At 38.8% G+C, this 18,165-nt stretch overlaps 1 protein-coding gene across 2 annotated transcripts in view; it reads left to right on the forward strand.

Moving 5' to 3' along the window:
• SRGAP1 (SLIT-ROBO Rho GTPase activating protein 1) overlaps positions 1-1,771 on the forward strand; it is a 321,601-nt gene extending 319,830 nt beyond the window's left edge. For both annotated transcript variants that reach the window (XM_072655259.1, XM_072655260.1), the window contains exon 22: positions 288-1,771. In XM_072655259.1, the coding sequence (XP_072511360.1) occupies positions 288-665 (378 nt within the window). In that variant the 3' untranslated portion in view covers positions 666-1,771. The remainder of the gene's footprint in view (positions 1-287) is intronic.
• Positions 1,772-18,165: the final 16,394 nt, after the last annotated feature.

The raw sequence follows: 18,165 nt of genomic DNA on the forward strand, positions 1-18,165 counted from the left end.
CCTGGGACACTGAGAGGTTAAATGTCTTGCTGTACTGGTTACATAGGGACTATAGTATGGCAGAGATCCACCTCTCCTAAAGCCATGGGCTCATCTAAAGTACTATGTTAAGGAAAGCCTGTCACCAAGCACTGTACTTGGGATTTAAAATGAAATACATTTACACATGAACATAATGTATATGACTGTATGAATGACTTCTCAAGTAGCACCTGGGTTTTGAAAATTGGGTTCTTCATTCATTCTCAAGGGCTCTGTCTTCTCTTCTTTCTTCTCACTGGCTTCAGGATATCGAGGAGACAATGAACACCGCCTTGAATGAACTCCGAGAGCTGGAAAGGCAGAGTACAGCCAAGCATGCCCCAGACGTGGTGCTGGATACCTTGGAACAAATGAAAAACTCCCCCACACCTGCCTCATCCACTGAATCCCTCAGCCCTCTCCATAATGTGATGCTCAGGAGCACCGAGCCTCAGATCCGACGAAGCACGAGCTCTTCCAGTGACACAATGAGTACTTTCAAGCCCATGGTGGCACCCAGGATGGGCGTGCAGCTGAAGCCCCCAGCTCTTAGGCCAAAACCCATTGTTCTTCCAAAAACAAATCCAACCATAGGACCCACACCTCCTTCCCAGGGTCCAACAGACAAATCATGCACGATGTAAAAAAATAAAACCACAGATGACTCAGAAGGTAGAAAAAAAGGTGGTTGAAAAAAGAAATGGATTTGAGGGGGTGGGGAGGAAAGTCAAGGCTTCTTGTCTTCATGAGTTTTGTGCTTATAACTGGAGATACTGGCTTTTCTGTCTTTTTGAATGTAACATCTGAGACTTGCTACATTAACACAGGCATTTGTATTTTGTATTTTTTTTCCTTTTTAAAAAAGCTGGACATTTCTACATGTTTTAAAGACAATAGAAACACATTAGATTTACTTGAAAATTCAATGCTGCACCACTTGTAAAAAGAGATTGGAGCACAGCTTCCCCTATGGTACAGTATGTCCCAGATTTAGCATAGCTGATGTTAAAAAGAGATTTCCCAAGCTAAGGGAATGGAAAATCAAGTACCAGAATTTGTGGGGATTTTAGCCCATGCCAACCCACTATGGCTGGGATGATGGCTAAAATCTGATGACTGTAGTGGTTCAAGACTATTCAGTGATTGTGTCTGATGTCAAACACAGAAGGCATACACTCCATAATCAGGCTTGTTGCTGATGCAGGTAGACCCCCTGGATTGACCCAAGCTTGAGTGGGACTAGTAGCTAAATTATTTCCCTCTCCCTTAAGACTGGCTTATCCAAAGTCTGGGAAGCATGTTGCAATGGATATCAGCATTTGGAGCGCATGTTCCAAAGCACAGCTCTGCTACCTTGGGCAAGTGACATAACAGTCCCGGGCCTCAGTTTCCTCATCTACAAAATGGGATTGGAGCAGATGACCTCCAAGGTCCTGTTCAACTCTAAATCTAGGATGCTATAAGCCTAAGACTTAGTATCTATGGGAAACCTACATAGTTATTACTTGAGCTTAACTAGGGGAAGGAGAAAGAAGGCTAGTTTCTAAAGCTATTGATGTTATGCGTTTCATGAGTATGAATAGATTCCTAGGGTTTAAAGTAATCTAATTTAACCCCCTCCCCTCAGGTAAGACTACACTCTACAGATAAGAATCCTGTTATTAAAGACCTCCAGATATTCATACTAACACCTCTCTCTAATCTATTTTTAAGTAATTGTCATTAAACTCTCCTTTATATATAACCCAAATCTTTGTGCTGACCTTAATAGAATGGAGAACAAGCTCTTTGAACCCTATATCTCCTTTGGACTTTTCTTCCTCAAACTAAGAAATCCTAGTTTCTTTACGGTTTCCCCAAGATCTAATTTTTCTAAACTTTTCATCATTTTTTTTTTGAGGCATCAGGGTTAAGTGACTTGCCCTGAGTCACACAGCTAGTAAGTATCTGAGATCATATTTGAACTCAGGCCCTCCTGACTCTAATACCAGGTGCTCTTGCTCCACCTAACTGCCCTCACCTTTAATCATTTAAAAAAAATTTTTTTTTCTAAATTCTCTCCAAGTTCTTCACTTTATTCACTGCCACTTCCCAGAACAGACCATAGTGCTCAAGTAAAGACCTTACCCGGTCTTAGGCAAATGCCACCATCTCCTGGTTCTTTGATGCTCTGCCCAAAGGCCTATGGGAGATAGAGGCAGAAGGGATCATCAAGACCATGGAGTCCAACCCCCCCACATTTCACAAATGAAGAAACTGAGGTTCGGAGACATTCAGTGACTTATCTAACATCACCAAGATAAATAGCTATCAACAGAAGGGGAAAAAAAAGATTCAAACCCAGGTCTTCTGACTTCAAATCCAGTGTTCTTTCCAAAACACCACACTGCCTCATGCCTAAGCTATATCTTTGTGTTCAACTGGGTCCCATTCTGATTTTACAGATGTGGAAACTGAGACTTGCAAAGGTTGGGACCCTCTACACAATCTCCTTAACTCTTCCACAAATTTTAAAGGTCCTTCAGTGACTTTAGCTACCACGAGAAATCTGACTGTTTTGAATAACCTTTAGCCTATTTCAAGAGTATCTTGCTAGACCTCTCCCGAGGGTTCTTTACAGTTCTTGATCCTGCCTCTGCATCTGAGTGCAAGCTTATTTTTTCACTACAGTGCTTCCTCCCAGATTAGTTTATTACCTCACTTATTAGTGGACATCTTTCCCCACTTCACCCCCCTCCACCCCCATGTTTGGACATAACTAGGTTCATCTTGTCTCTGCGCAGTTTTCTGTTTTTGTTATTGCCTTTACCATTCCCAGATTTATTGTCCTGAAATGGCCTTAAAGGACAGCTCTTTCCTTTCCTTCCCAAACTCCGCCCCCAGCCCCCTGATTGCTTCTTCAGTTTACAAAGGCCACTTTGAATCTTGATTATATTTTTCAAGGTACTAACTTCACTCTCTTATGTATGAAATAAGGGGGTTGATCTTCAATGCCCATTTCAACTCCTTGATTTCCTAGGATCCCAGTCATCCTCCTGCCCCCAACTTGGTGACATCAGCAATCTTAATTCAACAGTTTTAGGTTCTTTGTGCCATCACAAGTGACTGATAAAAATATTTTTTAAATTAAATAAGTGAAAGGCCCAGAAGCATCTCCATAGGTTTATCCATTAATAATTGCTCTGGAATTATTATCATTAGACTTTACTAGCCTCGCTCCATGAAGAGAAGAATCATATTCTAAATACTTTTAGTGGCTAGCATAGGGCTCTGTATACAGTAGGTGCTTAATAAATATTTCTTTAAACCATCCAACTAGTTGTATGCCTACCCACCTTGTGCTTCTAAAATAAAGGGTGTAATTTTTCAGCTCTCATCATTCAAGAAAGACTCAGAACCCTTACTAAAATCAGGATTGATTGCATTGATCTCTCTCCTTTGATTTGCTAGACTAATTTTTCTGCCACAGAGATTAAATGGATGAGATTAAATTACAACACCCACACCTAGTTACTAGCCTGTATCTTCCCACAAATTGAATTTTTGATGGATTTTTTTCCACCTAATATTTTTTCCAGGTATAAACATGAAGCCCTAATGACCTGGTAACAATGTGGTCCAATCATTTTACAAATCAGTCATTTTCCTGGTTATTTTATAGATGATTCAGCCGATACTCAAAGAAGCTGTGACCTTCCATATTATCTCCCTCACTCCTCCACAAAAGTTAGCCAGTAATTTTTAGGTACTCTGAGAAATGTCACCCTATCTGACAGCAGCAAGAAGCATTTAGCCTCTTTAAAAATATTTGACCAGAAGACTTCTAAGGTCCCTTCCATTTCTAGATCTATGCCTGAGATTCCAGAATACAGCTTGATATAATAAATAACCTCCCAAGGTTTCCCCTCCAACTTGGTTTCCAGTCTCCCTAACTCTTGAGTTCCTATTTCCTGTTACCAGTTCATCATGAGAATCAAGATGGGAAGTACTTCGGTAAAATGAACAACTTAAATGTTATAGGAACAAGGGAAGGATGATTGAAAATGTTCTCCCTTGATTGGATAAGACAGGGAGATGCTGACAAAGGATATCTACAAAGCTGAGATATTCTCTTTTTTTTCCTTTTCTGTGTGTTTTTTTGGTAAATTGTATCATCTCCCTCCCCATCTTTATGTTTAAGGGTCCTACTTCAGCAAACCTTCACTATTTCTTTAAACTACTTCCCAGGAATCCACCCAAGGTTCTACCTTATGTAGTGTTTGCCTTTTTGATCTAAAAAGAATTCTGTCTTCTTCCACAAAGTGAGGCTACTAGGCCTGCTGATAAGGACAGCCAAGAGCTCACTCCCATGGGGTTTTCTAGGGTCTCAGAAGCCAATGGTTTTTTCTTAGGCAGAATATCTTCTGATCTTTCCCTCATTGTTCTTCCTTACATCTGCTCACTTCACTCCTCCCCAGCCTTCTGCTGTTTTCCCAAAGACATTACTATTGTGCTAGCACAAGGGAGGGACCTGTGTTCATAAGCAGAAACACAAAGGGAAGGATGAATATGAAGATGGCCTTACTTAGTCAAGAATCTTCCAATTCCAGATATGAAATTAGGTGGTCACTGTTTAAAGTGGCCAAAACCGACTCGTCCTTGATGCTCTTTTTGACATGGGACAAAGATATCCCAACCTTGGTGACTATGCAAAGACCCCAAGGAGCTGTGGGTGAGAGTTTCTTTGTGGGGTCATACAGTCAGGTCATTGAAAACTTCAACTGAAGAGTAATTGCACCTGGCACCCCTTAAACTTTGCAACCCAAAGGAAGACGAGAATTGGACTGTATCATTGAGAATACTTAGGATCATTTCTGGTTTTGAGTTTATAAACTTCACTAATGGTTTCACTGGGGACTAGGGGGAAGACAATCCATTTTATTTGCTGGAATCAATGATGGTTTCAGTCATTAAAGATTACTTCCTTGCAATTCACAGAATTGAAGTTTCTACTTCCGTAGAATTCCTTGACGTTAGGCCCTCCACCAGGCTCACTTTTTTGTGGGGAAATAGAAGAAGAAAGTAGAAAACATTGCAGGTGGTAGGGAGAAAGGTACATTGAATACCTTTTTTTTTTTTTTGAAAAGTATTCCACAGACGGTTGTAACATAGTTAAAGGCCCTTTGTTAGTTTGAGCATTAGGGGAAGAGGAGAGGAAAGGAAGGTGACATAAACTCCAATGAATAAAAGTTTTGCACATTTTAACAAGATGTTACAACTTTTTTAGAAAAGTATTTTCCATGCCTCCCGCCTCATTCATAGGATAATTTGTAATAGGTTCTCACATGTAACTACATTGTCCTACTATAAACAGTTCCACCACCCCAAAGACTCTGACTGGAAAACATCTGTCAACTGAATTGCATCCCTACAGGTAAAAGTGGTTTCAGTTTAGAGTTGCATATCCTGATAGTAGTGTCTCAGTGGAATTTTTCTGTGCCCAAATTAATTGGGGAAAGGGAGAAATGAGTGTCTCAGACTTAAAAGAGTTTCCTTAGCATGGGAGGTCATAAAAATGTGTCTCTTCAGGTTTTGTGAATGGCCTGCCCTCTCTGGGATTTACTGCTTGAATAAGCATTTACTGGTCAGTGGAGACTCCAAAATCCCAAGTATCATCACCACAATGTGACCAAGAGTCTATGCAGTGGGTTTAGGAAGAAGCCTTCAGATTAGGGTTGGCATTTAGTCTTGCAGTGACATCCTTTTGTCCATAATCTCATTTAGCAAGAATGGTCTTGAAAGGATTGCATATAAGGGTCTGCTTTAGGACTGGGGCATCAGGCAATGGTGAGGAGAAGGCTACCACTCTGTGGGCAGGGCCACAGTCTCTTCAGCACCTCTGGCCTGCACCTCTGGCACTGATAACCCTGACCTCCAACAAACAGGATACTGAGGTCAATCCCAGTGCCTGGGTGCCATTGGGACTTCCTGTCTGGGACCAAGAATTATTTTCATAATAGTGACAACTTTAGTAAAGATCAGTGGAACAGGCTGGAATTTAAGCTTTCATTTACATGCAGTTCTAGCCTAGTATTCTTTCTTGAAAAAGAAAAAAAATATAGCCTATATGGTATAATTAAGATGGATCCTGTATCTTTAAATTACGTAGGGGATTTTGTATGTCTAAATAATTGTACTGCATTTCCATAATGCTTATCTTAGAAACTGTCTAGTAAAAGAAAACATTAGGAACCATGCATTTTGTGGATGCCCCCAATTCCTTTAGAGCATTCACACAAGTTCAATGTGTAGTTTGATGGTTATTATAGCTATTTAAAGTAGAGTAAGTGGATATGTAACAGGAAAGACTTGAGACAACTACAGATGTACTTAAGTAAAGGTAACTCTTGCACACCTAATTCAATCAGTATTGTCCTTCACTATCAGTTTGATCAATGGCAGTCCTGGTGGCTCCCTGTTTGTGACTGTTACCTACCTAATTGTGTCAGTGTACATCTGTAGTATGTACATGTGAAAGTGCCTTTAAATTTTTTAGAGGAGCTTTGGCCTTGCTCTGTACTGTTGCATTCCCATCTGCCCCTCATTCTTTTCTACTTGCCCCAATGCCCATCCTTCCCCTTCCTCCCACCTTCTGCTTCTGCTCCTTGTTTTCCTACGTATGGTAGTATTGTCTTGCCTTCTTCCTGGCCCTCCCTCACACTACTTCATCATTCCCATTGGGTTCCTTCAATGTTGGCTCCAAGATGGCGGTATGACCATTGTGTTCCCCTGTGCTCTTGTGCTGCCTGTTTCCATTACATTCCTTCCATCCTTTGAGATGAAAAGAAAGGGTGATTTTACAATTCTGGAAGAAGCGATGTTCTGTTAATCTGTTGTGACAATGCACTTTTATGTATGATACTGTACATTTCGGCATGGACCATTACAGGCTTCAGTACGCATTCAGATTTGTTCCTCATAGTGTATCTTTATAATAAAAAAGATAGTTCTGTCTGCTATTGTCTGGTTCCAATCTGGTATGATTCTTGCTGTGCTATCTTTTTTGTTGTTATTATTCTCCGAGTTCTTTCTTGTGTTGAATGACATGAAAATATAAGCTTTAAAAAATACCAAGTATCAATTATACTCTGTTCCTTAGGCTTTATAAGAGAAAGTCCTCTGCTACCTGCCTATTTCATCCTCAAAAGGTAGAAGTTGCAAAGAGACAAATTTAGGTCAGTGTCAGAGGAAACTTCCTAGTGATTAGAATGGTCCAAAAGTGTAATGGACTTCTTCAAGAGTAGGTGGGTTCCCCCTTTCTTGGAGGTCTTCAAGCAGAGGCTAAATAACCACTGTCATGATGGTATAGTAGGGATTCCAGTTGAGGGGAAGGGGAGCATACTAGAGCTAGGTCAATGCCCAGCCATTTAGCACAGTGCCTGGCACATAGTAAGTTCTTAATAAATGTTTCTTAATTGATTAGATGACCACCAAGGTCCCACTAAGGTCCTGTCCAACTCAAAATTCATGGATTTGTCAAAACTGATTGCATCTATATGGGGAGCTCCCAGACTGGAAATTCTGTCCACAAATTCACATCTCAATTCCCCCATGATTTTTAGTAAAGTAAAGGTGGTGGAATAGAGGTTTGACTTTGTGAGACCTAGATAGTCTCTTCTATATAAGCATCTTCTTTACCATCAGCCTGATCCCATCATAAAGTTTTGTTTCCCTTCCTCAAGATTATTTAACATACTATGATTTCTAGTTGATCATATCAGTTTCATTTTGAATTAATAAAATAATCCATATATAATCCATAATAAAATAAGTTCATATAATCCAAAGAAGGCACTGGCTACATTTTTAATTCACCACATACAGATTTTTTTCCTAAAAAATTTGTTTCCAAAACAAAACTAATGACAAAGCAGTAAGCCTAATTCATCCTCTAACATTGCATTGAAGAAAGTTCTTCCTATCTATGACAAAGGATTCCAAAGAAAATAATGGGAAAAATAATAGTATTTTGGTTTTTTTTATAACCAGGGGAGTAATTTCATTGGTATGCAGAAGAATACTTGCCCTAGATTTTCAGAGAATGACTTGCAGGCACTAAGATGTTAAGTACCTTGCTCAGGGTCACACAGCCTATAGTAACATAACATATGTCAGAGGCAGGCATTGCACCTAGATCTTCTTGACTTCTAAGGCTACTGTATCCACTCCACCATGCAACCATCAACATCAGCGTGTTTGGAATGGCATGGCTATTCAACCAGAGACAACAGTTCAATACCAGTGTTGGGTGGTTGTGTTCTTACCTGTCAGCCTGCTAGTCTGTGTGTTTCTCAAGGTAGCCCCTTCCTGTTTAATCTTCAGTGAAAGCTATCTCAGGAAAAAAAAAATGTGTAAAGAAGGAAGTGGGTAATAAAAATGAGAGAATCATAGAATTTCAGAGTCAACTCAGATGGTCACATATTCTGCCTAATACATGCAGATGAACCTATCATCCTTTCTACTGGATGTGAACTGTTTTTCTTATAGTAGTGATAGGGGATAGGTTCTTTCCTAGACTTCTCTACTGACTGTGACTTTTATACATTTTTGGTGGATTCAGCAGTATTTGGTGACTTCCTCTAGCAATATCTCACTGTTCAGAAGTAAAGGGTTAGGGAAGGGAAGGTGAATAATAGAGAAGGTGGTTATCCAAATTTGGGCATTAGCAGAATAGGAACAGAGGAAGGTCTAGAAGTCAAGAATTGAAAAATGGAGAACAGTATATTTTTGATAAGATTGCTCTAAAAGTCAAAGCTATGAATGATGGGAAATAAAACCAAAACAGGAATGGTACAATGGGATAACAGGGAGGGATTGATATAAGGAAGAAAAAGAAAGATCCACAAGGAAAAAAGATATAGGAGAGGTTAAAAAAATAGAAGTTTGGAGTCAGAGTGGGAATTTCAGTGTTAGAGATCTTGAAAGTTGAGCAAGTCATGGTGAGATGAAAGGATGTGACCATACCTGAGGAACAGAATAGAAATGGAAGTCAAAGAAATTAATCCTTTAACTGTAAGGAATATCCTAAGTATACAATAATGACTCCACTGACTGCCTAAGTTTTTCTTCCAAATATGATAGGGCTCTGTGTATTAATTTATAAACTCTCATCCTATCCTCATTGTAACTGGTTAGGGGTAAGTATACTGTGATAAAACAGAAAAGCTAAGTCACTTAGACAGGGATCATCACTTTAGGATCATAGATTAGAGGGGTCGAACACATAGCTCACAGCATGATGCCCTCAACATTCCTCAAACCAAATTAAAATGTAATTGAAAAATATTTAACAAAATTAATTTAACAAATAATAACATGGATAATCTTACATTTTAAAGTTAGGTCAATATGCAACCTACAGGGATCTTTATTTATGGATTGATGGCCCATTTTCTAGTTGAGTTTCACCTCACTGATGTAGATCATAGTATCAGGCCTGGAAGAATCCATCTAATTCACCTCCCCTTCATATTACAGAGGAGAGCACTGGGTAAGTGAAGTGATTTACTCAAAGGGTCTGATTGACTATTTTATTCTGCACCTACCTCCATCTTAATATCAACATTGTTATTACTAACTGCTATGAATGAAGTTGTTTTAAAAGCACTTATACTTCTTTGATAATTCAGGAATCTGTAATTTCAACCATGTTGATATTTCACCATGTATACCCCATTGTCTTCATCTGAGTAGAATCTTAGAACAGGAAGGAGTCTCAAGAAGTCATCTGACCACTTTGTTCTGCCATCTTCTATGTAATAGCCCTTCAGACAATTAAAGAACAATATCATGACCCTCTCAATGAGCATATTATGGCAATAAAGTTGCCACCTGGTGGTCAACCCATGATTGATGAGTTTCTCTGAATTTATAAAGTGTGAGTTCATTGTTAATTGCTGAAGATGACCATGCCATCAGAGAAATAATGACATGACTTGCACTTGACTTTGTTTTGAGTGAGAGAGGGCTGTGCAGGTCACCAGCCTCACTTCTCCTCCAGAACCATCTGAATCCAGTGATCAAATATTCATCAGGATGACCAGAGATGACTCAGGATGAAGCAATTGGGGTTAAGTGACTTGCCCAAGGTCACACAGCTAGTGAGTATCAAGTGTCTGAGGTAGGATTTGAACTCAGGTCCTCCTGACTCCTGCATTGGTGCTCTATACACTGCACCTATAAAGAAGCCCTCATATGACAGACACTACTGGGCCCTAAAAGACCTTTTAGGAGCCAGAGCAAAGATGGCGGAGAAGAAAGACAGACCTGCTGTAGCTCTTCCCCCGTAGCCCATAAAATACCTGTAAAAAATGACTCGAAACAAATTCTAGAGCAGCAGAAGCTGCAAAATGACAGAGTGAGAGATTTCCAGCCCAAGACAGCCTGGAAGGCTGACACAAAAGATGTACCACGCTGGGCTAAGAGCAGAGTGCAGCCCACAGAGTGCAGCCCAGGCTTGGCCATGTGGTATGGCAAGGACAGGACTGGAGCAGCATCAGAGTGCAGAATCATGGGCAACAGCTGTGGTTCCCAGATGTCTCAACCCACAAACGCCAAAGACAGCTTCAAAAGTCAGTGAGAAAGCTCTTTCTCACCTGGGTGAGAAGGGAGCAGGGTCTGGCCCTAGCCCCAGCCCCAGGGCAGCAAAATTCACTGCAGCACAGCATCCATTTTTGGCACCCTTAGCCTAAAGACCCTGGGGGAATCAAGCTGTTGATTTGGATCTCAGCCCTGAGTGGTGGCCCTGGGATGAGGAGGAATACTGGTGTTGTGGAGCTGGTGAAGACTCTGGAGAGAGAATTCTACTCACAGATTCTGGGCAGAAAATGTTGTGGTTTCTTCCAGATCAGAGTGCAGGCCAGGAGAGGAGTAAACTCCTCTCCCTTGATTGTGCTACCTTGGAGGATCTGAGAAATTAAAGGTCCCTGAAGTATACCCTCCACTTGACAAATTACTCAAAAGTCAAATAATAGGATGAGAAAATGCCCCCAAAAGGGAAAAAAAAATAAGACTATAGAAGATTACTTTCTTGGTGATCATTCTTGGTGATCCATTCTTTTGGATGAGGAAGAACAAAGCATACCATCAGAGGAAGACATAAAAGTCAAGGCTTCTGCATCCAAAACCTCCAAAAGAAAATATGCAGTGGGCTCAGGCCATGAAAAAGCTCAAAAGGGATTTTGAAAATCAAGTAAGAAAGGTGGAGGAAAAGTTGAGAAGAGAAATGAGAGCATTGCAAGAAAATCATGAAAAGCGAGTCAACAGCTTGTTAAAAGAGACCCCAAAAAATGCTGAGGAAAATAATACCTTTAAAAATAGACTAACTCACATGGCAAAAGAGCTACAATAAGCCAATGGGGAGAAGAATGCTTGAAAAAGCAGAATTAGCCAAATGGAAAAGGAGGTTCAAAAGCTCACTGAAGAAAATAGCTGTTTAAAAATTAGAATGGAGCAGTTGGAAGCTAATGACTTTATGAGAAACCAAGAAATTAAAAAACAAAGCCCAAAGAATGAAAAAAATAGAATGCTATGTGAAATATGCCATTGGAAAAACAACTATTCTGGAAAACAGATCCAGGAGAGACAATTTAAAAATTATGGGACCACCTGAAAGCCATGATCAAAAAAAGAGCCTAGACATCATCTTTCATGAAATTATCAAGGAAAACTAACCTGATATTCTAGAACAAGGGGGTAAAATAAATATTTAAACAACCACCAATTACCTCCTGAAAGAGATCCAAAAAGAAAAACTCCTAGGAATATTGTAGCCAAATTTCAGAGTTCCCATATCAGGGAGAAAATATTGCAACCAGCTAGAAAGAAACAATTCCAGTATTATAGAAATACAATCAGGATAACACAAGATATAGCAGCTTCTACATTAAGGGATTGAAGGGCTTGGAATATGATATTCCAGAAGTCAAAGGAGCTAGGATTAAAACCAAGAACCACCTACCCAGCAAAACTGAGTATAATACTTTAGGGGAAAATATGATCATTCAGTGAAATAGAGGACTTTCAAGCATTCTTGATGAAAAGACCAGTGCTGAATAGAAAAATTTGATTTTCAAACACAAGAATCAAGAGAAGCATGAAAAGATAAACAGAAAAGAGAAATCATAAGGGACTTACTGAGCTTGAACTGTTTACATTCCTACATGGAAAGATATTTGCAACTCTGCCATATCAATTAAACTATCAGACGATTATTTTCTAGAGCTGGATAAAATAATATCAAAATTAATTTGGAAAAACAAAAGGTCCAGAATATCAAAGGGACTAATGAAAAGAAATGCTTGGGAAGGTGGCCTAGCGCTACCAGACCTCAAACTGTACTATAAAGCAGCAATTATCCAAACCACTTGGTATTGGCTAAGAAACAGAGAGGTAGACAAGTGGAATAGACTTGGCACTCAAGACGCAGTAGGCAAGGAATATAGCAACCTTCTGTTTGATAAACCCAAGGACCCCAGCTTCTGGGATAAGAACTCACTGTTTGACAAAAATTGCTGGGAAAACTGGATAACAGTGTGGCAGAAATTAGGCATAGACCCATACCTGACAGCGTACACAAGAATAAAGTCCAAATGGGTACATGATTTAGATATAAAGATTGATACCATGAATAAACTGGAGAAGCAAGGAATAGTGTATTTATCAGATTTATGGAGAAGGGAAGAATTTTTTACTAAAGAAGAGATAGAAAGCATTATGAAATGCAAAATGGATAACTTTGATTACATTAAACTGAGAAGTTTTTGCACAACCAAACCCAATGCAACCAAAATCCGGAGGGATGTAGTAAATTGGGAAAGAAGTTTTACAGCTAAGCTCAGGGATAAAGGCCTCATTTCTAGAATATATAGAGAACTTCCTCAAATGTATAATCATACAAGTCATTCCCCAATTGATAAATGGTCAAACGATATGAACAGACAATTTTCAGAAGAAGAAATTAAAGATATCTATAATCATATGAAAAAATGTTCTAAATCACTATTGATTAGAGAGATGCAAATCAAAACAACTCTGAGGTACCACATCACACCTATAAGATTGGCAAACATGACAGAACAAGAAAATGATAAATGCTGGAGAGGATGTGGGAGAGTTGGAACACTAATTCATTGTTGGTGGAGCTGTGAGCACATCCAACCATTCTGGAGAGCAATTTGGAACTATGCCCAAAGGGCTACAAAAATGTGCATACCCTTTGACCCAGCAATATCGCTACTAGGACTGTATCCCCAAGAGATCATAAAAATGGGAAAGGGTCCCACATGTACAAAAATATTTATAGCAACACTCTTTGTAGTTGCCAAAAACTGGAAGTCAAGGGGATGTCCATCATTGGGGAATGGCTGAATAAATTATGGTATATGAATGTAATGGAGTACTATTGTGCCATAAGAAATGATGAACAAGAAGACTTCAGAGAGGCCTGGAAGGACTTATATGACCTGATGCTGAGTGAAAGGAGCAGAACCAGAACTTTGTGCACAGCAACGACCACAGTGTGTGACAGTTTTTTCTGGTAGACTTGGAATTTCGTAATAACGCAAGAACTTCTTAAAAAAAAAAATCCCAATGGTGGTTCTCTAAGGCAAAATGCCTTCCACACTCAGAGAAAGAAATATGGAAGTCATTTGCAAAATGTAGCAGATCATGTTTGTGTATGTGTATGTTTTTGTGTATCATGTTTTGATTTGTTATATGATTTCTTTCATTTATTTTAGTCTGACTACATAGCATGACTATAGTGAAAATATACTCAATAGGAAAGTATATGTAGAACCTATACAGAATTGTATGCAGTCGTGGGGAGGGAGGGGGGTAGTGGGGGGTAGGTGTGGGGGGGATAAAATCTCAATTGTATGGCAGTGATTGTTAAACATTAAAAAATAAAAAAATAAAAATAAAAAAAAGATATTTGCAACTCTTGAAACTTTTCTCAGTATTTGGGTAGTTGGAGGGATTATATACATATATATATAGACAGAGGGCACAGGGTGAGTTGAATAGGAAGAGATGATATAAAAAAATTAAAATTAAGGGGTGATAGAGGAATTTATTGGGAGGAGAAAGGGAGAAATGGAATGAGGCAATTTATCTCTCATAAAAGAGGCAAGAAAAAGCTTTTTCCGATGGAGGAGGGAAAAAGGGAGGTGAGAGGAAAAAAGTGAAGCTTATTCTCATCACATTTGGCTTAAGGAGGGAATAACATGCACAATCAATTTGGTATGAAAATGTATCTTACACTACAGGAAAGTAGGGGAGAAGGGGATAAATGGGGTACGGAGGATGATAGAAGGGAGGGCAAATGGGAGGAGGAAGTGATTAGAAGTAAACACTTTTGGGGAGGGATAAGGTCAAAAGAACAGGATAAATGGGGGGGCATGATAGGATGGAGGGAAATATAGTTAGTCTTTCACAACATGGTATTATGGAAGTCTTTTGCATAACTACACATGTATAGTCTATATTGGATTACTTGCCTTCTCAGTGGGGATGGGTGAGGAGGGAGGAAGGGAGAGAAGTTGGAACTGATTTTTGCATGAAACTGGAAAATAAGAAATCAGGTAATGGGGTATAGAAATCTATCTTGCCCTACAAGAAAATAGAGGAGATGAGGATGAGGGAAGGGAGAGGTGTGATAGAAGAGAGGGCAGATTGTGGAAAGGGGTAATCAGAACGCACAGTGTCTTAGGGTGAGGGGAGAGGAGAGATGGAGAGAAAATTTGGAATTCAAAATCTTGTGGAAATGAATATTGAAAACTAAAAATAAATAAATAAATAAAAACCCTTTTAGCTTGGCAGACACTGCCAGAGTTTATGATCTATAGGCACACCGTTCAGCAAGATGCAACTATCTCCATGTCACAGTGAAATACTGGAAGAGGTTTATAATGACATTCAAATGAAAGCTAGTTATTAGTTTGTTTTTTATTTGAGGAAAAGAAACCAAACTATTACCTGGCATTCTTTTTCAGCGAGTAATGATGGAATAATAAAATCAGTATATTCAGGGGACAGAGTCAGAGAACAGTTACTTTTGTTTGTTTGGTTTTTTTAAAGAGACTAATGTAGCTTAACCTCTATCCACCTAAGGACAGGTGAATTGAAATCATGACTGATTGAATTACCCTTTTGTATAAATGAAGGGCAGACAATTTATTATGCTCTGGATCTAACAATTACAGTCATTGAAAGCTTCCTCAGACACCATACTGTGAGCTGAAAATATTTAATTTCCTGAATAGAAAGGAAATTAGAAAATCCAACTCTGAATCAAATGACATACATGATATATTCTCTAATATAAAATAGAACAAGCTTATATTTAGCATCTTCCATTTAGGAAAAGAGTTAAAGGAAAGCCATGGATAACTCCAGTGTTCCCTTATCTTTATAAGAGAGAATTAGGATAATGTTCGATATCAGAAAAGGGAAAAAAAATCTACATACTAAAAGTTTGTTTATTTGTCCTAGATTTGTGATTGGTGTGAAAACTTTCTCCACTGATGCAAGAACAGCAATTTATCTATAATTTATCATCTTAGAAAGCTGCCTGAAGCATTGAAAGGTTAAGCAATTTATCTCTGGTCACACACTTAACACATGCTAGAGACAGAAGAACCTGAATCCGAGTATTCCAGACTTCAAGGAAGGTTCTCTATCCACTAAGCCATTGGTTTCTCACCTACTTAAATATGTGGAGTGTTATTTTTCAAACAGATGTGAAAAGAATTCTAAACACAAGAGACACCCATATTCTAATCATGACTTTGTGGCTTGGAGCACATCACTGACCACTTCCAGGCAACAATATCTCTCTCTGAAAATGAAGATTTCAGCACCTGACTCTGTCTAGATCATAGGAACCAGAGCATCACGTGGATGGACTCCAAGTTCCTCCCTACAGTTGGTGTGAAATGAAATCAGAACTGATTGCTCTTCATTACACAAATGAATAATCCAAGCAGCTTCATCAAACAGACATAAACTAAAAAGAATACAACTGCAACTTTTTCTTTGCTTTTTGTTTTATTTCAAAATTTAAATTGGAAAAGAACTGAAACAAAGTTTCCAAGTTATGCAAGAACATTTCAGGAACTTTCAAGAGAAAAGAAAGATTTTTAAAAGATGTCTTCTGAAGATTATCTAGTCAATAAACTTGATTTAAAGAACAGATTGGAATAAAAGGCAAGTTTTAGGCACACCATGAGCCCTAACTATTTTTGAGCGAACAAATAAATGCTACTTCCAAAAATAAAGGCTATAGGGAAAAGAGTGTGGTATAGTAGAAAAAGAGATGGCTTTATAGTCACAGGAACTGGATTCAAATTCCAGTTCAGCTACTTCCTACCGGGGTAGCCATTTATACTCTCTTAACCTCAGTTTCTTCATCTATAAAATGAGGGGATTGACCTAGATGACCTTTACAATCCCTTCAAGTTTGAAATCTATGGTCCTATGATTTGAGCTGAATAAAAAAGAAGTATATAGGTGACTTGGTTGAGATTTGAATTAGTGAATAAAGCCAAGGACTGAATTTGGATAGAAATCTGGAAAATTAGAAGAACTACCTACAAACCCAGATTCTATCTCTGATTTTTATGAGAGAACACTGAAGGAGAACGGGCAGAATCAAGGAATAAGTACCTGACAAGAAAGAATCATAAATCAAAGACTTAGAGATAGAAAGGACATTTGAGGTAACCCAGCTTACCCTCTGAGGAAACTTAGAGGAATGGGTTAGGACCATAGATCCAGAGCTGAAAGATGCCTCAGATATCATCCAGTTCAACTCCATCATTTTATAGATGGGGAAATGAAAGTCAAGGGAGGTTGTCATTTTCCCAGTATCATGCCTAGAGTGGGAGAGGTGGAATGTGAACCCACATCTTTTGGCTCCAGAGTCTGAGCCTTGTATCATGAAGGTCACACAGGAAGCAAGTGGCTGGGATATGATTTGAACCAAGAGCCTCAGACTCACTATTCTTTCTGCCACATCTACTCCCCAGCTAAGAAGGAGAAAGTGAAAATAAAGGATAAGACAAAGCAAGGCAAATAAGAATTTATCTGGAACTGAAGAACTTAAGGATAAAGCAAATTGAAAGAGTGGATTGGTGAGACATTGATAAAACAAATAGATCAATGTAAGGCTGTGTGTTTGTGGAGCTGGTATTACTTGTCCTTCAAAGCCATAGGAACTATAAGGTGAGAGATAATCCTAGTAGGGTGAAAGGAAGAATTGTAGAGTAGTGGTTATTGGTGATTCCTTGCTTGGTTAGTATTGAGACAGCTATTTTTTGACCTGATACAACAAGTAGAGACATGTGCCATCTTCCTGGGTCAAGTGTCCAAATCCTAACATAGGTGAAATTGCTCCAAATCACTAATAATAAGAGAAATGCAAATCAAAACAATTGAAGTTTCACTTCATATCAAACAATTTGGCAAAGATGACAAAATATAGAAATAAGCAACACTGGAAGAGTTTTGTAAAAACAGGCAAACTAACATGCTGTTGGTGGAGCTATGAATTGGTACAACTGTTCTGAAAAGCAATTTGGAATTATACTTTTTAACAAGTATCCAGAATGTCCATGACTTTGTCCCAGAGAGGCCCCTGCTTGGCCTATATCTCAAAGAGATTAGCGATAAACACAAAAGTCGTGTGTGTGTGTGTGTGTGTGTGTGTGTGTGTGTGTGTGTGTGTATCTGTAATGTTTATTGAAATTAAAGGAACAGATATTAAATGAAGCAAACAGAACCAGGAAAATTTTATTTGTACATAGATGTGTGTGTGTACACACCCATGTGTATGCATACATATATTATATATGTATGTGCATTATATATACACAAGTATGCATGTATAGGATTTATATATAATTGTATCTGAATACACACACCTCAAAATATTTCTAATACTTTTAATAGCAAAGATTTGAAAAACAAGCAGATGCCAAGTGATTAGGAAATGGACAAAGAAATGTGGGATGTGACTGTAATAGAATGCTATCGTGCTGTAAGAAGCAATGAATAGAATTCAGAGAAGCATAGGAAGAGTTCCACATTCCATCTCTCAGCCCCAGG

Source organism: Notamacropus eugenii, chromosome 3 (assembly GCF_028372415.1).
Source record: "Notamacropus eugenii isolate mMacEug1 chromosome 3, mMacEug1.pri_v2, whole genome shotgun sequence".
Classification (NCBI taxonomy): Eukaryota; Metazoa; Chordata; class Mammalia; order Diprotodontia; family Macropodidae; genus Notamacropus; species Notamacropus eugenii.